The 16,579-nt window shown below is 45.6% G+C and overlaps 1 protein-coding gene across 5 annotated transcripts in view; it reads right to left on the bottom strand.

Annotated features, from left to right (window-relative positions):
• chd3 (chromodomain helicase DNA binding protein 3) overlaps window positions 1-14,098 on the bottom strand; it is a 54,118-nt gene extending 40,020 nt beyond the window's left edge. For 3 of the 5 annotated variants that reach the window (XM_085266796.1, XM_085266792.1, XM_085266793.1), the window contains exons 1-12: window positions 13,238-13,424; window positions 10,591-10,718; window positions 10,298-10,486; window positions 10,073-10,200; window positions 8,134-8,372; window positions 6,765-6,904; window positions 6,490-6,619; window positions 4,354-4,523; window positions 2,453-2,722; window positions 2,142-2,345; window positions 518-741; window positions 307-438 (exon numbers count right to left, since the gene is read on the bottom strand). In XM_085266796.1, coding sequence (XP_085122922.1) covers window positions 307-438; window positions 518-741; window positions 2,142-2,345; window positions 2,453-2,722; window positions 4,354-4,523; window positions 6,490-6,619; window positions 6,765-6,904; window positions 8,134-8,372; window positions 10,073-10,200; window positions 10,298-10,486; window positions 10,591-10,718; window positions 13,238-13,400 — 2,117 coding nt within the window. In that variant the 5' untranslated portion in view covers window positions 13,401-13,424. Of the gene's footprint in view, window positions 1-306; window positions 439-517; window positions 742-2,141; window positions 2,346-2,452; window positions 2,723-4,353; window positions 4,524-6,489; window positions 6,620-6,764; window positions 6,905-8,133; window positions 8,373-10,072; window positions 10,201-10,297; window positions 10,487-10,590; window positions 10,719-13,237; window positions 13,696-13,978 lie in introns of those variants that run through there. The other 2 variants (XM_085266795.1, XM_085266794.1) reach the window with 2 other exon arrangements.
• Between the last annotated feature and the right edge of the window lie 2,481 nt (window positions 14,099-16,579).

Below are 16,579 nucleotides of genomic sequence, written 5' to 3'. Positions count from 1 at the left end.
GTCTGAACACAGCAGCATTTTTCCTGAGTACAAAAACAAAATGAGAAACAGCAGTTGTGCCGCTATGAGCAATATGGTTGCAGGAAGACGTATGCCTGTAACAAAGTCAAAAAAGTAAAAGATTTCAGAGCATGAAACACGAAACATTTCAGGTGGCAGTGTAATGTCCTCGTAACTGCATATCAGGCCTTTGTAGAGCAAAATTTAGTATTGTGGTCTGGACAACCCAAAATGTGATGCCCACATATGTGGACGGCAGGTTTTAGGAGGTTAATAAATGAGAAATACAGCTTTAAAAACAAATACCTGTGTTTCCAGTAGCTGGCCTTGTAAATTGCAAAGTCGGGGATATCCATGTCGTCTCTCTCCCATGTACACTGGTCGTAGGCGAGGTCTCGCCACTTGACCAGGTAGTGGTATATCCCCTTCTTATCCACACTAGCAGGGAGACACATGATCACAGTTAGTGGTCCTTCACAAACCTGACCTCTGCGTGCTTGTGTGCACGGCTCTTTACCTGTGATTGATGATCCGGTGAATCATCATCCACTCGGGCTTGATGCCATATCTGTAGTATTTGTCCTCCATGATGGCATACTGGGGGTCTTTGGCCCTCCTCTTCTCGCTCTTTCCTACTCCGTTCTCATCCTCTCCCCCCGAGCCGTAGTCCAAGCTGGGAGGCTCGTCCATGTCCGTCTTCCTCTGGTAGTTTCTATACATGACCGAGTGGAAGATCTCCAGCTGATGAGACAAAGACATTAGTTGGTCAGATGATCATTTTTCAGGTGAGGACGTCCTAGATTTGTGGTTTTCAAAACCATTTTTTTTCATTGTTTAGACTTGGAAAAACGTGACCCTCGTCATATATTTTATTCTAAATATGGAGAGCAGTTGTTTATATTTCAGCCACGGTTTGATTTCCATTGTTAGATCTTTTAAATCTGAAGCATTAGAGACTCAACACAGGAGAACAATCTAAAAAATGTAGAAAGCAGTTTTTGCTGTTTTGTTTCATAAATCTGGTGAATACAAAAATGCTGAGTAAACACTGCAAATGACATGCTGAGTGCAGTTTTTAAAGTAGAAAGGAAATTTAAGGGAATAATAATCTTTAGTGATGGTGATGATGTACGTTCATTTACAAATACCATCTATGGCTGTAAAAACAGTCGCTAAAATATGTGTAAACAGTAGGACCGCCCTGTGAATAAAGCTTCCAAGGATCAGTTTAAGATTCTTGGGGTCGAGCATTTGCTTATGCAGATAATCGAATGCGCTGCACTCGTGGTTCGCCTGATAGCGCCCATTCTGTCCCCTTTAAGACGCCTGTGTGTGAAGTAGGTCCCTTGTTGAGGGAAGAGTGTGCGAGAAGCGGCTGCAGCCACAGAGATGATTAAGCAACAGTTACACATGATATACATAGTTTCAGTGTAACAACAATCCAAACAAGGTCCTATAAAGGGCCGTTTGTGGGTGGTCTGGTGTGGGCTTTCTCTTTCATACTTCTCCTCCAGGGTGGGCAAGCAAAAGTTATTTTTTGTGGTTATTAGCTAATGAGCCAGGCTAGAGTCAAAACACAACTGCATTTTAACCTCTGAAGGACACGTAACAAGTAAAACTCTAACTCTGTAAGTTTAAATATGTCTTTTAACAACAACAAACCAGGCTGACTACCTGAGACGGCTACTTCATTGGTTACACCTTGCTGGGCTGGACCCAGTTTAGCCTTCAGAACGACTTTAATTCTTCACGGCACAGATTCCACAAGGTGCTGGAAGTCCACATCGTGTCTACGTGTCTAAAGGCATAGAGTTGCTGCCATGTGTTGACTTTTTAGATATTTTTGTACTGGTATACCTGATGGCCAGTGTGTGTATAAGAAATATCAGTTATTTTATAGGGAGCAATACTGTGAATTTAATTTAATTACTTTATTTATATTTTTGCTACGGCATGTTGTCAAAGGGATGTACATTAGGCTGCAGGAGCTTGATTAAAAAGACAGATGTGTGCTGTCTGGTTCATTACTCTGACACGTGTGTGGCTAAAAAAAAAGAAGAAGAAGAAATATTTGGACTGAGGAGGGGGAATCCCTAGAAAACAGACTTGCCATTATTTGTGGTTGTGACTTTCAGACTCACCTGCAGCTCAGTGATCCAGGTGCAGTGCCAGTAGGACTGTCCGGTCAGCTTTACAAAGAACTCCCTCTCTGCCCTGCCTTTCATTGGTGGCGGTGGCGGGGCGTCGGGTGGAGCGTCGGGAGCGGGTGGAACAGGAATGGGAGGTGGAGGCTCACCCCATCGCCAGTGGAGGATCTTTTGGACACGTCCCTTGATTGGCGGACACTGGAGCAAAAATGCATTTTTAAAATCGCATCAGTTTATTTAAGCGAGAAGATGGAAATCTGTGAGGTATAGATTAAAAAAACACTGTGACAAGAGCATCAACTGACCGTGCATCGTGGACACAGCCACTCTCCGTTGGGAATCTCCGGCAACGGCGGGTTCAGACAGTGGATGTGGTAGGAAGACGTACAGGTGTCGCAGCACAACAGCTCACCTCCGTCTTTACACACCCGACAGAACTCCATGTGGTCGTCATCTTCCTCCTCCGCCCCAGTGGCGACCCTCACGCCGACCTCTGATATCACTCTGTCCTCGCTGTCCTCCTCAAAATCCTCAAAGTCTTCGTCTTTTGCTTCCCACTGGATTCCCTCTTTTTCCTGAAAGAAAGCGAGAGAAAACAAAACTGTTAAACTGAGGAACATCCTGAACACATGAAGTAAAAGGAGCTTTCAACAACCACAAGATGCTTATTGAGAATTTTGTGGTTACATATTAATGACTCACAGAAAAAAATTAAGCTGCTAATGTTGCCAGCTGTTCATTGCACTGAGAGTCCTGGCTCCCATTGACTCTTTTAGCCTTAAGTGGGAATGTGGTTGTGAGACATAAGATAAGCGGGAGAAGGACCTTTGCTGGAGCTGCTCAGGTGCTGTTTTAAGTAGGCCTCCGTGACTGTGAAGGATGGAGTTTGTGAAAAATAGACCACTGCTCCAAGTGAGCCTATTCTGGGTGAATAAAGGTTAAAAAAAGAAATACCTGATTTATGTAACAGCTGCAGTATGTAACCCATATTTGGGGTCTACTATCCCTGTGCAACACTGACAGTTAAAGTAAATGTCTGCTATCTCAGTCACTACAGACCCAAGCTTATGTAAAACACAGTTTTGGCAACTACTGTACGATATTAAAACCGGCATTTGCCAATTTGTAAATGTAGCCTGGTGACATATAGGGAGCTCACACTCCGGAGGAAAGCAAGCAGCTTTTCGCCTTGCTGTGCAGAATAAAATGAGAATGTGAAATCGTTTATTTGCAAGAACCAGTGACTTTCAAACTGCAGAATGGTTACACGGCATTACAAATCATTGCTTTTTGAATAATGCATACATATTTACAACATGGCATTTGATTGTTGAAATGTTCACGATTAATGAAGTGGAAATTTTGACTGTGCTATAGCACCTACTCGGGGGAGTCGAAATTTTCCAAAAAAAAAAAGGACCAGAAAAAATCCCCAACCCTTTCAAAGTGTAAGTATCTCACTAGCACGTCAACAAACACCTTGAGTGTGACAGTTATACTGCTCTGATACAGCTCTCCTTCAAATTCAATGCCAGTCTACCACTTCTTGGTATTCAGGGATGCTTGACTCAGATAAACCTGACACTTGCGCTGAATAAACAGCAGGTAAAAAGCTTCTTTTCAGCTTCCTGTTTGTCACCAGTGCATGCCCTTTCCCTCTTTTTCTCCGCTCCTCCAGTCAGTTAGCTAAATGACATTTAAGCGCAAGTATCGCTCACTTTGTTCACACTTTCGATATCAATACCAGGTCGTCCCTACAGATAAAAACACGTGACTCATAAAGAAACTAAAAAGCTAAACCAGTCGAAACAATCACATAAAATTCTACACAGTGGATTTAATGCAGCAATTTAGTGAGCAGTTTCACAGCACCTTAACTGACTAATCTCAGAGATCTGATACCAAGACTTCGCAGCATCTAGAAATTAGCACTGAGCAATATTTGTGCCATTGCTGAATAGATTACACCCACATTTGGCGACAGTTTTTTGTTGAGGCAGGATGTCTGCACGTAGCCGCTTCCCCGCTCAGATTTCTGATAAGCTTAAAGGGTTTCTACTCATCTGATCCTCCAAGAAAACAAGCTTTAACTAACAGTAACAGGTGTTTTTGCTGCTCAGGTAGCCACACAGCTCGGAGATAAGTTGTGGAATAAAAACGATGCAAAGGAGACGGGAAAATAAAAAACAGGAGCAGTTGTACTTACACAATGGGGACAGCTCCACTTGCCCTCGGGGGCCTTGTCCAGCTCAGGCTCAAGGCAGACGAGGTGGTACGCTCGAGGACAGGTGTCGCACAGGATGATCTCCCCGCCCTGCTGACACACCTCACAGTAGTCCTGGTGATCGGTCTCGTAGCCATCCCCTTCCTCTTCACCTGGGAAGGGAGATAGCAAGCACAGGGCGAGTTGACAAGCACTGACAAAAGGTCACAAACCATTTCTGTGTTTTTCACCCCAAATAACTGAACTGCTCATTTTTCACTTCCAACTATAACCATGCAGTTTCATGTGTAACTTAAAACAAGTGCAGTCAAATGTGAGAGATGTGCGTGACGTTTTCAGGAACACGGGGTGAAGTTTTAGGTACGTGCTGCATGTTTGAACTTTTTCAGAACTAAAAGAAAAACTGAAAAACGCAAGTGAAACACTTGAAGCTGCTCGGATTTGCAGCACATCTGCACGCTTGTAATGCAGAAGGTTTGCAAATGATCAAGTTTTGGCCTTCTTGGCAAAATGAAATCACGCTACCAGACGTGACAATAGTCAGATTTAGCCTATGGATGCACGTGTAATGAGTTTGGATTAAGTGCAGAGTCTCAGTTTGCATTTGAGGAGTTGAACAAAATAGTGCATTCATCACTGAGAAACTGAAGTCATTTTTGTACACAGTGCCTTCTTTCCATGGCCTCAGTGTAATTCACACACACAAAACACACCTGTCTATGAAAAAGGCATGTGTTATATTTTTACGTTATTTCTTCACTAATTCAAAATGTAAAAGGTCTTTCTTTATTCCAATAGTTGCATTTGTAAGCTGTTGATGTGAACTCACAGCATGTGATCAGCGCAAGTGAAACAAGTTCAACTTCAAGATTAGAGTCAAACTTATATCAATTTTGGCAATTTAAGAAACTACTAAATGGGAGGTAATAATACTGTAAACTAACATATGAGGGACTGATAAATACAATAGATGGTTGCCTAAGCAACATAAGGAGACCTGGACGTCCAGGAAAGACAACAGTTGTGGATGATCATAGGATCCTTTCTATGGTAAAGAAATGTCTGTTCACAACATCCAACTGAGAAAACATATCAGGAAGTAAGCATATCTTAACTTGAGAACAGATTTAATGAAAAACAAACAAACAATAAAACATAAGCTATCCCAGAATATGCAAAGGACCAAATTATGTCTAAAAACCCCTTTCGAGCAGCTCAGGAACAGCATTTTTGGACACACTAATCTGCCCCAGAATAACAGAAGAAAGAATTGTGAAGGCTGCTCCTTCTGCTCATAATCAACATAATCTGTGAAACGCGGTAAAGGCAGTGTGACGAATGGTTACCCGCAGCTTCCAGTGACACTGGGCACTATTGTTTATTGATGATGGGACAGAAAACAGAAGCAGACACATTAATTCTGAAGTGAACAGAGCTTATTGAAGGTTAACAAGTGGAATCATCTGGAATGGCAGAGCCAATCACCTGATCGCAACCCGATCGAGCACGCATTTCTCATCCTGAACACGCAACTGAAGACAGAGAGACACATTAACAAGTAACTAAAGACAGCTGCATGGGGATGTCCATGCACTCCAGACTACTGAAAATCAACATTTGATTTTTTTTTATGTTTTATGTTTATGCATCTCCAGTTTTGTGTTATAAATAGGAGACTATAAAAAGTCGAATTATTCACTTTGTGCAGTATTTTTGTTCAATCTGCACGCTGTCTCCATTTTAACCAAGCTCCAGTAATATGAATGTTTTGTTAAATAGCTGCTAAAAATATACTCCAAGAGTATACAGACTGTAACTGTATTCATCTGCAGCTGGAAGCACCTTCATCCTCTGCCTATCTCATCCCTCACACAGTTCAGTCATCGCTCCACTGCTGTTAATACTGTTTCCCAGCTCAGGTTCATCCTTTTAAATACACTTTTATCAGCAAAGAGAGAAGATTATTGTCTGAACCAGAAGAGTTGAGCTGCATTATTCCTTTGGATTCCAATAAGCCAAAGTAAACTTAACAGTGGAGCTGTAAGATGGATGTGGACAGGGAGGCTGTACATCATTTATAATTATGTGCTGTACGTATAACAAGCAGGCTGCGCTTACTTTTCTTCTTCTTCTTGGCAGGCCGTCCGCGCTTGTTCTTCTTCACTCGGCCAGAGCTGTCAGAGCGAACCGAGGAGCTGTGAACGCTGGAGTCCTCCTGCTCAGACTCGTCCTCATCCATATCCTCGCTCTAGCAGAGCACGAGAAAGCACGGGGGCAGTGAGTGAAGGGAGGAGAGACAGGTAACAAGAAACAGAGGAAAACAACAGGGAGCGACGCTGTTTTTAACTTCCACCGATTCAGTGTTTCACGAATACTCTAAACTTCACACTCACCGAGCAGCTCTTCTTCCTCTTGGCACTGATAGGTGATAATTTAATACGGATGGGTGCCATCTTTTTAGCTTTGGCTACAGCTGAAGCCTTTTTCTTGTCTGGAACTCGAGGACTTTTACTGCGCTTCTTGTAACCCGGACCTGGACAGACAGCATAACAAAGAAGCTGTATCAGTGAGCTGTATCAGAAAAGGGATAGAGGTAAATGAGAGGTTAGCATTAGTTTACTGCTCTCCATTAGCATGTACAGCACATGTGCAAAAGTCTCGAGCCACCCCTCATACCCTTAGATTTTGCCAGGAAAAGGGGAAACAGGTGCAGCAGTTAGTTGAAACGCGCAAACATACATGGAAATATATTTCTATTCAGTTTGAAAGTCAATATTTGGTTTGACCACCTTTATTCTTAAACTCTCTTAGTCAGCTTTCCTGTAATTTCTTTAAGTAGTCTTCAGGAATAGCTCTCCAGGCTTCTTGAAGGACTTTCAAAGCTCTTCTTTGGATGTTTCTGCCTTTTGTTCTGTTCTCTGTCAAAATGATCCCACACTGCTTCAATAATGTTGAGGTCTGAGCTCAGAGGAGGCCAATCCATCACTGATAGAGTTCCACTGTGTCTTTTTCTATCCAGGTATGTTTTTACAGCATTGGCAGCGTTTTTTGGATCATTGTCATGCTGAAAAATGAAGCTGCTGCCAATCAGATGCTTTGCAGGTATTGCATGATCTAATGGATCATCTACGTTCATAATTCCACTCATTTTGACAAGATCTCTGACACCACTGGGTGAAATGCAGCTTTAAACCATGACAGTGCCTCCACCCTGTTTATAAAGATGGCTGTAGACACTCACTGGTATACCTCTCTCCTGACCTCCTCTCTGTATATCAACGATGATTTGACTCAATATTTTCAAATTTGGATTCATCACTCCATTAGACCTGTTTCACAGTCCAGTTCTTGTGTAATTTGACATACCCCAGTCTTTTGTCCCTGCTTCCCTTCCTTAAAAATGGCTTCTTGTGCAGACAGCTGACACTGGTTAGGTGTTAGGTGCCTTTTTTAAGCATGATGATCAACAACTCAGTGTTAAGTAGTTTAAACAAACAAATAAAACCATTTCTCTGAAAGTGATCAGGAACTAGGATTGAAGTAAAAATTAGTTTCCAAAGAAAGATTTTGAAATACTTTCAGAAAGTACATTTACATAAAAGTCTGGCTCCTTGGAAACAAAATCTAAAGAAATGAGGGGTGGTTCAACATTTTTGCGCAGTTCTGTAAACCTAACATCGGTCAACATCTGCTGTGTTCATCGTGTGCCTCTAAAACATCTCGTTGCCCTGGTCCTAGTACAGGAATGGGAAGACGACAGACCTTTGCCCTCTTTTGTCTTGGCTTTTCTAACAGGTGGAGGCTGAGGTGGCGGTTCAGGTGAGGCGGTCGCTGCAGAGACCTGCTCGGCAACAGCGATGGCAGCGGCAGCAGCCGCCGCCGCCACAGCTGCAGCGTTGCCCTTGAAGGGGTTGTTAGAGCTAAACTCCCTCCACTTGACCCCCAGGATGGTCATCATCTTTGACATGGGGATCTTAGGGTTCTTCTTGGCGATCATCGGCCTAAGAGAGAGCGTTGTGAGAGTGAAACCACATAACCAAAATGAATAAACTTTCACCTCCATCAAGAGAGCCAATCACCAGGTTCATTTGTCAATTAGCTTTCCTACCAGCTGCAGACAAGTTGGCTGAACAGGCGCTGGGCATTACACATTACTTATGAGAGTCAAAGCAGGTATGAGTCAGCCCCAGAGACCGAGGCTCAGGCTGCTGCTGACACAGTGTTACATGTAACACGGGGGCTGCTGTCTCATTTATACAAAGCTGGGATGATAAAGACACGGCTGCCACAGGGGGACAGAAACAAGTAATAGTAGTCAACCCAGGCTACTGGCGTCTGTGCTAACAGACACTTAACAGGAGCTCTTCTTCATTAAGGAGGAAGCAGTGTCACCAAAAAGCATCAAATCGTTTTGACATTATTATTATTATTAAGGTTCGTTTGGTATTAATAGGTTCAATTCCTGTCAATGAAACAGTTTCATTTCCATGTGTTGTAGAATCAACCATATATGGACGTTTATTGATGTTTCTATTGTATCTAACCATCCGTTCTACTGCTTATTTGGGTCCTTGTCCCAGGGGGCAAAAGTCAAACAGAGTTGACTAGATCTCCCCTCTCTCTGTCTCTAGCCACCGCCTACAGATTAGGGACCATAATGAAGCAATTCAGTCATAACATACAATGTCTTCAAGACATCTTGGATCAGGCCTGAGGTCACCAAGCCCAAAATACACCTCACCACGAAAGCCATGAGGCACCTTAACTCAGAGCATCTCCAAGATGAACAAGCTTCTCCTCGAGTTTAGAAATATTTCACAGACAGCTCCTTTCTGTCTGTCAGCTAGACGCCAGGTAGGAACTTTGCCTAGAGGCTCAGCTCTGTCATCACCACAACAGACCAGGTGGGCACCCGTATCACCACAGCTGCTCGGGATCAAGACCCTCAAGCACCTGAACTCTGTAAAAGTTAGCCAGCCAAGCCGAGGACTCCTCACTCTCCTAACCAGCCTCATCACATGAGCTGAGCAGTTACAGTAAGCTTACCAGCAGATGTAGACACTGTGGGGGAGTAAAGAATAAAAACAACAAGCCATAAGTCTGTGAAGGTTCTCAGTCATCCAGGTCATCGTAGTCAAAGGAGCTTGCAAAGAAAAGCGTCTGGACTTCTTTAAGTTGCTTGAAGATGCTTCTCGGATAAGAGGTGAAACGTCTTCAAGCAACTTAAAGAAGTCCAGACGCTTTTCTTTGCAAGCTCCTTTGACAACAAGCCATAAGCACATTGTCAACATCCACATAGTTAGCAGCAGCACTTCCACTCCCATCAGATCAGCTAACGGGAATCTGACTCCACTCTGCAACTCAAACAGAAGTTAGAATCAAAAGATTTCCAAACTGCACCCCTGCAGTGCAAAGTCACAGCGAGTGTGCGGAGCTAATGTCTTTTGAATACAGGCGTAATGACACGACATTTCCAGACAAACGTTCCCACAGGACGTCAGCACTCTTACTCGTCTTTTACCCTGAAAAGCGAGAGAAATTCGAATGTCGAGCACCTTTTTTCCACCTGACGACAGCTCATCAGAAGTGAGTTGTCTGAACCTATTTAACCATCCAGTAAACCTAATCTGTGGAGCCTATTGGGGAAGGTTTAGCTGTCTTGATGTCACCCACCCACGTGAGAACAGAGAGCAGGCCGTACCTCATGAACTGGCTGAAGGCTTTGTAGTTGGTGAGCTCCCTGTAGTCCTCCTCTGTGAAGATGTGATCGACATCCTCCAGGCCCCACTCCCTCGCCAGCTGCGCCGAGGTCTTCTGTTCTAACGGTTGCTGAGAAGAAAGCAGAGCATCAGACCGTGAACAAGGGTGGACTCGTCACCGTTGATCACTGTTGGGGTTTTTGGGAGTCAAGCGAAAACGTCTTTACCTTCGTTGTTTCCTCCTGACTGCTGTCTCGATCCCCATCGTCTTTTTTCTTTTTCTTGGTTTTCTTCTCTTTCCTTTCTTTATGTTTCTTCTTTTTCTTTTTCTCACCAGATCCATAGTCGCTGGCAATGCTGTCCGAGTTCTCGCCGTAGTCTCTTTCTCTGTCCGAGTCTCTCTCTACATCACTGTCCTGTGCATGCAGCGAGAGATGAAAAACAAAAAAGGAAGAAGAGCAGTTAAGACGCTGTAATGTGGACGTCAAACTTCCAAAATCCACAGGCCGAGGAAACTCACGATCTTCTTGCGTTTTTTTGCTTTGACAGGTTTCCCTTCCTTGTCTTTCTTTTTTGTGTCCTTCTTCTTCTTCGGCCGGCCTTTCTTCCTCAACGGGACCTCTCTGTCTGATAGCTCTGCCTCTTCCTCTGAGGAGGAAGAGAGAGAGAGAGAGAGGGTTAAGAAAGCGTGGAAGAAAAGACAGCTATCAGAATCAGCTGAACATTAATCTTCTCAAAACGCTCCCCGACAAGCCCGCTAATCCCAGCTGACCATAATTACACATGACAAAGGCTGCACGATAGCCACACAGTGGCATCGCTGACCTCTGACCTCGTCTGAATTGTGACACATGCTAAATTAGATAGTTTGTCAGAGCGCTCTAAGTAGATTTGACAGCCGGTTGCTGCAGCCTGGGGATGTAATTGGTTTATGGCAATGCAAAGGGTGATCATTACCTTTGTTAAAAAGAAAAAAAAAAGAAAAACAGAGCCCTGGGGGAGGAAGTGGTGGTGGTGGGGTTGTTGCTGATAATCAATGGATACATCCTGATGAGTTGAGGGAGGATTTAAATTTATAAAACTTTTATTTCAGGGAAGAAATAGTCTGAAAACCTCAGACAGCTCAGAGGGGACTGAGCCACTGTGCAGCAACTGAAACCAGCTGACATTATGTGGCATAAGACCTGAAAATGTCAGGCCAGTTATTCCCGATTTTACGTGGGAATCATCGCAGCCACGGGGGGAGAAAGGAATTTAACCTGCAGGCCGACCTGGCTTGCAAATGACAAGAGAAACACAGGAAGACGAGGGCAGATAGCAGCCCGGGCTTCGCGGAGAAAGCAGCAAAGCGTTGAAGCATAACCAAGATATGGGCTGCGGTCTCCGCCAGCCGCTCGTCCCGTTTCACAGGCTGCGATTTGTCGGTTTTTATTGTCTGCCTGCCTTTGTTGGTGCGCGCTCCCCCCCCCACCACCAGCAACAGCAGCAGCAACAGCCATCCCCTCACCTCCTCCTCACTCCCACCCCGTCCACCAGCCAACCCCACTTCCCGCGTCTGCGTGCAGCGTTCAGCCGCCGAACGCACGCCGGGGGCGGCAGCGGCACGCACGCGGGGCTCGGTGATTCAGAGGCCGCCGGAGCGGTGAACTGGAACGACTTCTCTCCCGCTCAGGCCCCCTGACCACCGCTGTGACCGCTGCTGGAAACAAGGTCGCGATGGGGCTAAGGTCCTCCCGCCGGGAGGCCTCGACACTAATTTATCTGTCTCGCACTGCGTGACAGCAGGTCCACGGAGCCCTCGAGCTAATTAAGTACAAAAAAGAGCGCAGTGGGATGATTTGTGCAGGCTGCCGTCCTGACACTCGGAGCTCCGAGCTGACTTTTAACTCTGCTTCAGTCACATCCAAACCAGAGCTCACAGTACAGCCCACGACGGCAGCTTTCAGCCGTGCATCTGATCTCCACTGTTGCTGTGTGGTTAACCAGCCTCCACTCTCTGCACCCTTCACTTTCACTGCCCCCCCGTGCAAGTTCACTGCCACAGAAACTTCCAGAATGTCATTTAGTCAATCATCGCCTGACGCGATCGATATTTGTATGTTGCTGCTGCTGCGAAAGGGGGGCGGTTAAGAATCAGAATGGGACACAGACACACTAACACCCAGCTCCGAGGCGCCAAACATGCCCGATAATAGACGTTTAATACGGGTAACGACCGAGCAGGTCCTCCGGAGCTGAACGCAGTATGGGTACCTTTTACAAGAAAACGAGCAGCATGCGGGCAGTGCTGTCCTGTCCTGACCTATCACAGAGACAACCAGGCAGTTTGTGCCTCTCGTCGCGATTTCACACACTCGCCCGGCTCTGTGACTGCATCGTCTCCCCAGACTGCTATCAGATTTATACATAGCCTCCGGCCAAGAGGAGAGTCCATGCTAGCGTGTGTGCCAGTCCTTCAGGGCGACCTCATTACCCCCGCAGACCTCTGCTTTTTAAAAACAATTTGCAAGTCCTGCACGTCCAAGAACCCCACCAATAAAAAAAAGCAAGGGACTATTTTTTTTTCTTTTCAACAACTTTTCACGACTGTGAAGTGAGATCGCGACGAAGTGAGGGGGGGAGGCAAAGCCACAACAGCGGTGCCAAGTTCAGTTTAAACTTTTGCTGGGGATGCTAGACGCAAAGAGGAAGTGGAGTGAGGACAAAGTGCAAAACACAGCAGAAACACATCAGTAGGTTGTGTGTGTGAGTTTGTGGCGTTTTTGTTGCAAACTGGACTTGTGTTTGCACAGCGCGCTCTCGCAGCTGCAAATATGGCACCTACAGCAACGTATAGCTGAGTGCGGCTGTCTTTTTTTAAGAGGAAGGAAAAAGTGTTAAAGGAGGCTTTCTTTCTTTCTTTTTTGTTGTTGTTGTTGTCTGCGCGCACTCGAGATCTCGCTGCTTTCTACTGTACCGATGTGGACCTGGATGGGATGTGTTGGAGGAGGGGGGGGGGGGATTAAAAGAAAGAAGATCTGCGGGTTTCGGACACTTCCATCACGCGCTTTTCTATCTTATATTTGTGCCTCTAAGAAAAGCAGCAAAAAGCGCGCGTGAGTGTGTGTATTTCTTATTTCGTGTGCGCGCTCCCGACCTGTCCGCCAGTTTCCCGTTTTTTACTGTACCTGGCGCGGCTGGTGTTGCAGTTTCCCGAGGCGCCGCCGGCGAGTTTATGTCGCTTGCGTTCTCGTCCAGGTCCCCGTCGTCGTCTTCTTCATCAAAATCTCCTCCCTCGGAATTAACCACCATGCCCTCGTCTTCCTCACAGGACCGGAGAGGAGAGGACATTATATCCCTGTCATTGGATCCGTCCTTGTATTTAAAAAAAAAAAAAAAAAGAAGGAGGGAGAAAGAAGAAGGAGAAGAAGAAGAAAGGGGGAGAAAAAGCGCGTTCTTGTCCGATTATATGATATTTATTTAATATTCAAATCGGCTCAGGAAAAAGTGGGGGGCGTTTTGGAATATTTTACACCAAGGCAGAGCAACAAAGATGGCCGCCCTCTTATATTTATTTTTTAACAACCCCCCCAATAAGAAAAAAAAATCCCCTTACATAAAAAATGGCTGACTATATTATTTCAGAACGCACCCCCTCCTCCTTTCTCTCTCTCTCTCCTTCTCTCTTTCTCCCTCCGCGCGCCCCCTCCCTCCTCAAAAACGTACACATTGTTACAAGGAGCAAAAAAAAAAAAAGGGGTGTGTGACTGCATGTAAGTTACATTGTTACTTGTTTGTTTCTTTTCTCTCTCTGACCCCCCACCTCCCCTCCTCTCTTTTTTCCCCTCTCTCTCGCTCTCTCTTTCTCTATCCCCCTCACCCTCCCCAGCCCCTCAAGTCCGGATCAGTCACGAATCCGACAGACTTGCCTGGTGTCACTGTCACTTGCCAGATCACACGCAACAACTCTCGCTTTCTGCATTGCAGACCCCGACACAAATCTATCAAATATGGCCACCTTATATTCTCCGGAGCCCCCACCGTTGTGCTTCAAAAAAAAAAAAAAGAAATTATTTTGGAGCAGCAGCAGTAGGGTTGGGCACGCGCTTGTATATATACTTGTGTGTGTGTGAGCGTGTGCGTGTGTATGAGTGCTGGGGAGGGATTGAGAGAGAGAGAGAGTGAGTGAGAGAGGGGGGTTGGGAAAATCTGCCGCAGCCATGCCCAGACTTACATCAGATTGTATTGCTTAAAAAATTAACTACTTGTGGTGGGGATGGAAACAGGTCGGGGTACGCAAAACCGCGTTTCCACCTCTAGAAAGCACCGCGAGAAACGGCTCCAAGTGCGCACGCCGTCTCTCGCACCGGCGTTTAAAACGGCCACGAGAGATTTTCCGAGCTCTCGCTGTAAAGTCGCGCTCTCGTTACCGCCGAGCTGTGACAACTGGATGGCAGTAAGGCCATGGGAATGCCTAGACCCCGGCCAGCCCTCGGGGCACTTTTGTTTTGACAAAAGGAATTTTGATTTGCTTTTTTTTTTTTTTTTCCCGCATTCAAGCCTCACATAGAAAATCAGGGTCAGGCAGGAAACTGTGACTTCACTAAAGATTCAAATATATGGTTTAAAAAAAGAATTTACATAATATCTTTTTAAAAGGCGCATTATGTTTTAAAATACATGATTCCTATTTCATTTAAAAGAGATATTGAATAAATAATGAACAAATTACACATTTCTTGCAATCTCTTGTTTCCCAGTGAGCCGATATCTAGTAGCAGTAGACCCTTGGTCCCTTTAATATCTCAGCACCTGTGTTCCAATAAGCTGCTCATGTCTTTACTGTTTAATTCGCTTCAGCAAACTGTAGTCAGCCCTAGAGTGTGTGAACATTTGTTCAGAGTTAGAGGGAAGAGTGTGAAATTTTATTTATAAAGTGCTAAATCACAACAACAGTAGACTCATATAAAGGTAAAGGGTCTTTATCTTTATATGAGGTAAAGGCCCTACAATAATACAGAAAAAACCTCAACAATCACACTACCCCCATGAGTAAGCACTTGGTGAGAGTGGGAAGGAAAAACTCCCTTTTAACAGGAAGAAACCTCTACCATAACCGGGCTCAGGGAGGGGCAGCCATCTGCTGCGACCACTTGGGGGTGAGGGGAGGAAGACAGGACCAAAGACGCACCGTGGAAGGGTTTTATATGTAGTAACATTTGCTTTTTGTATTTTCAGCCTTTATTTTGAAAGGATAGTGCAGAGACAAGGCAGGGCAAGAGTGGAGGAAATGGCCAGGGGGCAGACTCAGACTGTGCAGCTGCAGCAGCCTTTGGCATACGGGTCACCTGCTCAACCAGCCCACAGTTAAAGGGCCACCCGCCCAGTATTGCCTGAGGTTTGAGCTACCTGAGGAGGCCTTGGGGGGTCAGGCCACACCAAAGTCAAAAGGCCTTTTACACTCCATTCAGTTTGCATGCTGAGCACATGCAAATAAAGAAATGCAAGCATTGTGAATCCAGGCTCACTGTTACCTCAGTGAACCACCTTTCCAGTCTTACTGACCACACATTGTGGTTTACACCATAAGCCACATGTACACACATTGACACACACACACACACACAGATATGTCATCCACTGTTAAACAACCTAAGGAAGTTTTATATGAAGATAACTGAAATGTTGCAGTGCAAGCACGCCTAAATCTCCCTGAACCTCACCACGATACAACCTTCTCTAACCCTCCTGTTGTCCCAACAGATCTGTAAGTGAACGCAGGAGGGGGGAAATGTGGAATTATAAAAGTGTCCGAAGCTGAAAGACATCCCGACCACACAGGCAGCCTAGCCGTTGTGACATCTCATAAAGCCTCCGCGTCTCCAAGTTCAGCGCTCCGTCTATGCTATCTGTCACTCTGTCAGCTGTGGCTCCCACACCAATAACTGGGTATCGTGTAAACAAGCATTTCAGTTACGCCTCGCCTGCTGAGCACGCTCCTCCTCCTCCTCCTCTCTCTGCTGCTGCTGCAACAGGTGCTCGAGCTGCTTCGGCTCAGCTCGTCCCGCGCCCACAAATGAGAGGAGAGGAATTTAATTAGTGTCTGATCCAAAGGCCACATCTGCCAAGAGAGAGACGGCGCAACGCAAGACAACATGGGCAGAGGAGACATGTCTGTGTGTGTCAGTGCAGGGAAAGTGTATCACAGTGTGTGTGTGTGTGACTGGAGTCCCCCCATCCACCCACCCACTAAGCCTCTGGCCACTGAGGTGTCTGCGGTTGCCAGATTGAGAGGCTGGTGATGTGGAAGCTGTGTGTGTGTGTAGCTTACATACCCTAACCCACACTACCTATGTGTGTGAGTGAAGTATCTGTACTCATAACCGTGCATGTTTCTCACTATGCTATTGCAAAAGAAAAAAAAGGGTGAAAGCAGCCAGGGCTCTCATGTGCCGTAGGCCCTGACATACTGCGCTACTCTGCTGTGACTACCCGCCTTCCCCCTCCCCGCCCACCCGCCCGCCGCTACC

Source organism: Mchenga conophoros, linkage group LG3, assembly GCF_057382185.1.
Source record: "Mchenga conophoros isolate Kocher_MC1m ecotype Shallow Benthic linkage group LG3, M_conophoros_male_GT1.1, whole genome shotgun sequence".
In the NCBI taxonomy this organism is placed as follows: Eukaryota; Metazoa; Chordata; class Actinopteri; order Cichliformes; family Cichlidae; genus Mchenga; species Mchenga conophoros.
Note: the sequence above shows the minus strand (reverse complement) of the source record. Positions and strands in the feature narration are given on the sequence as shown.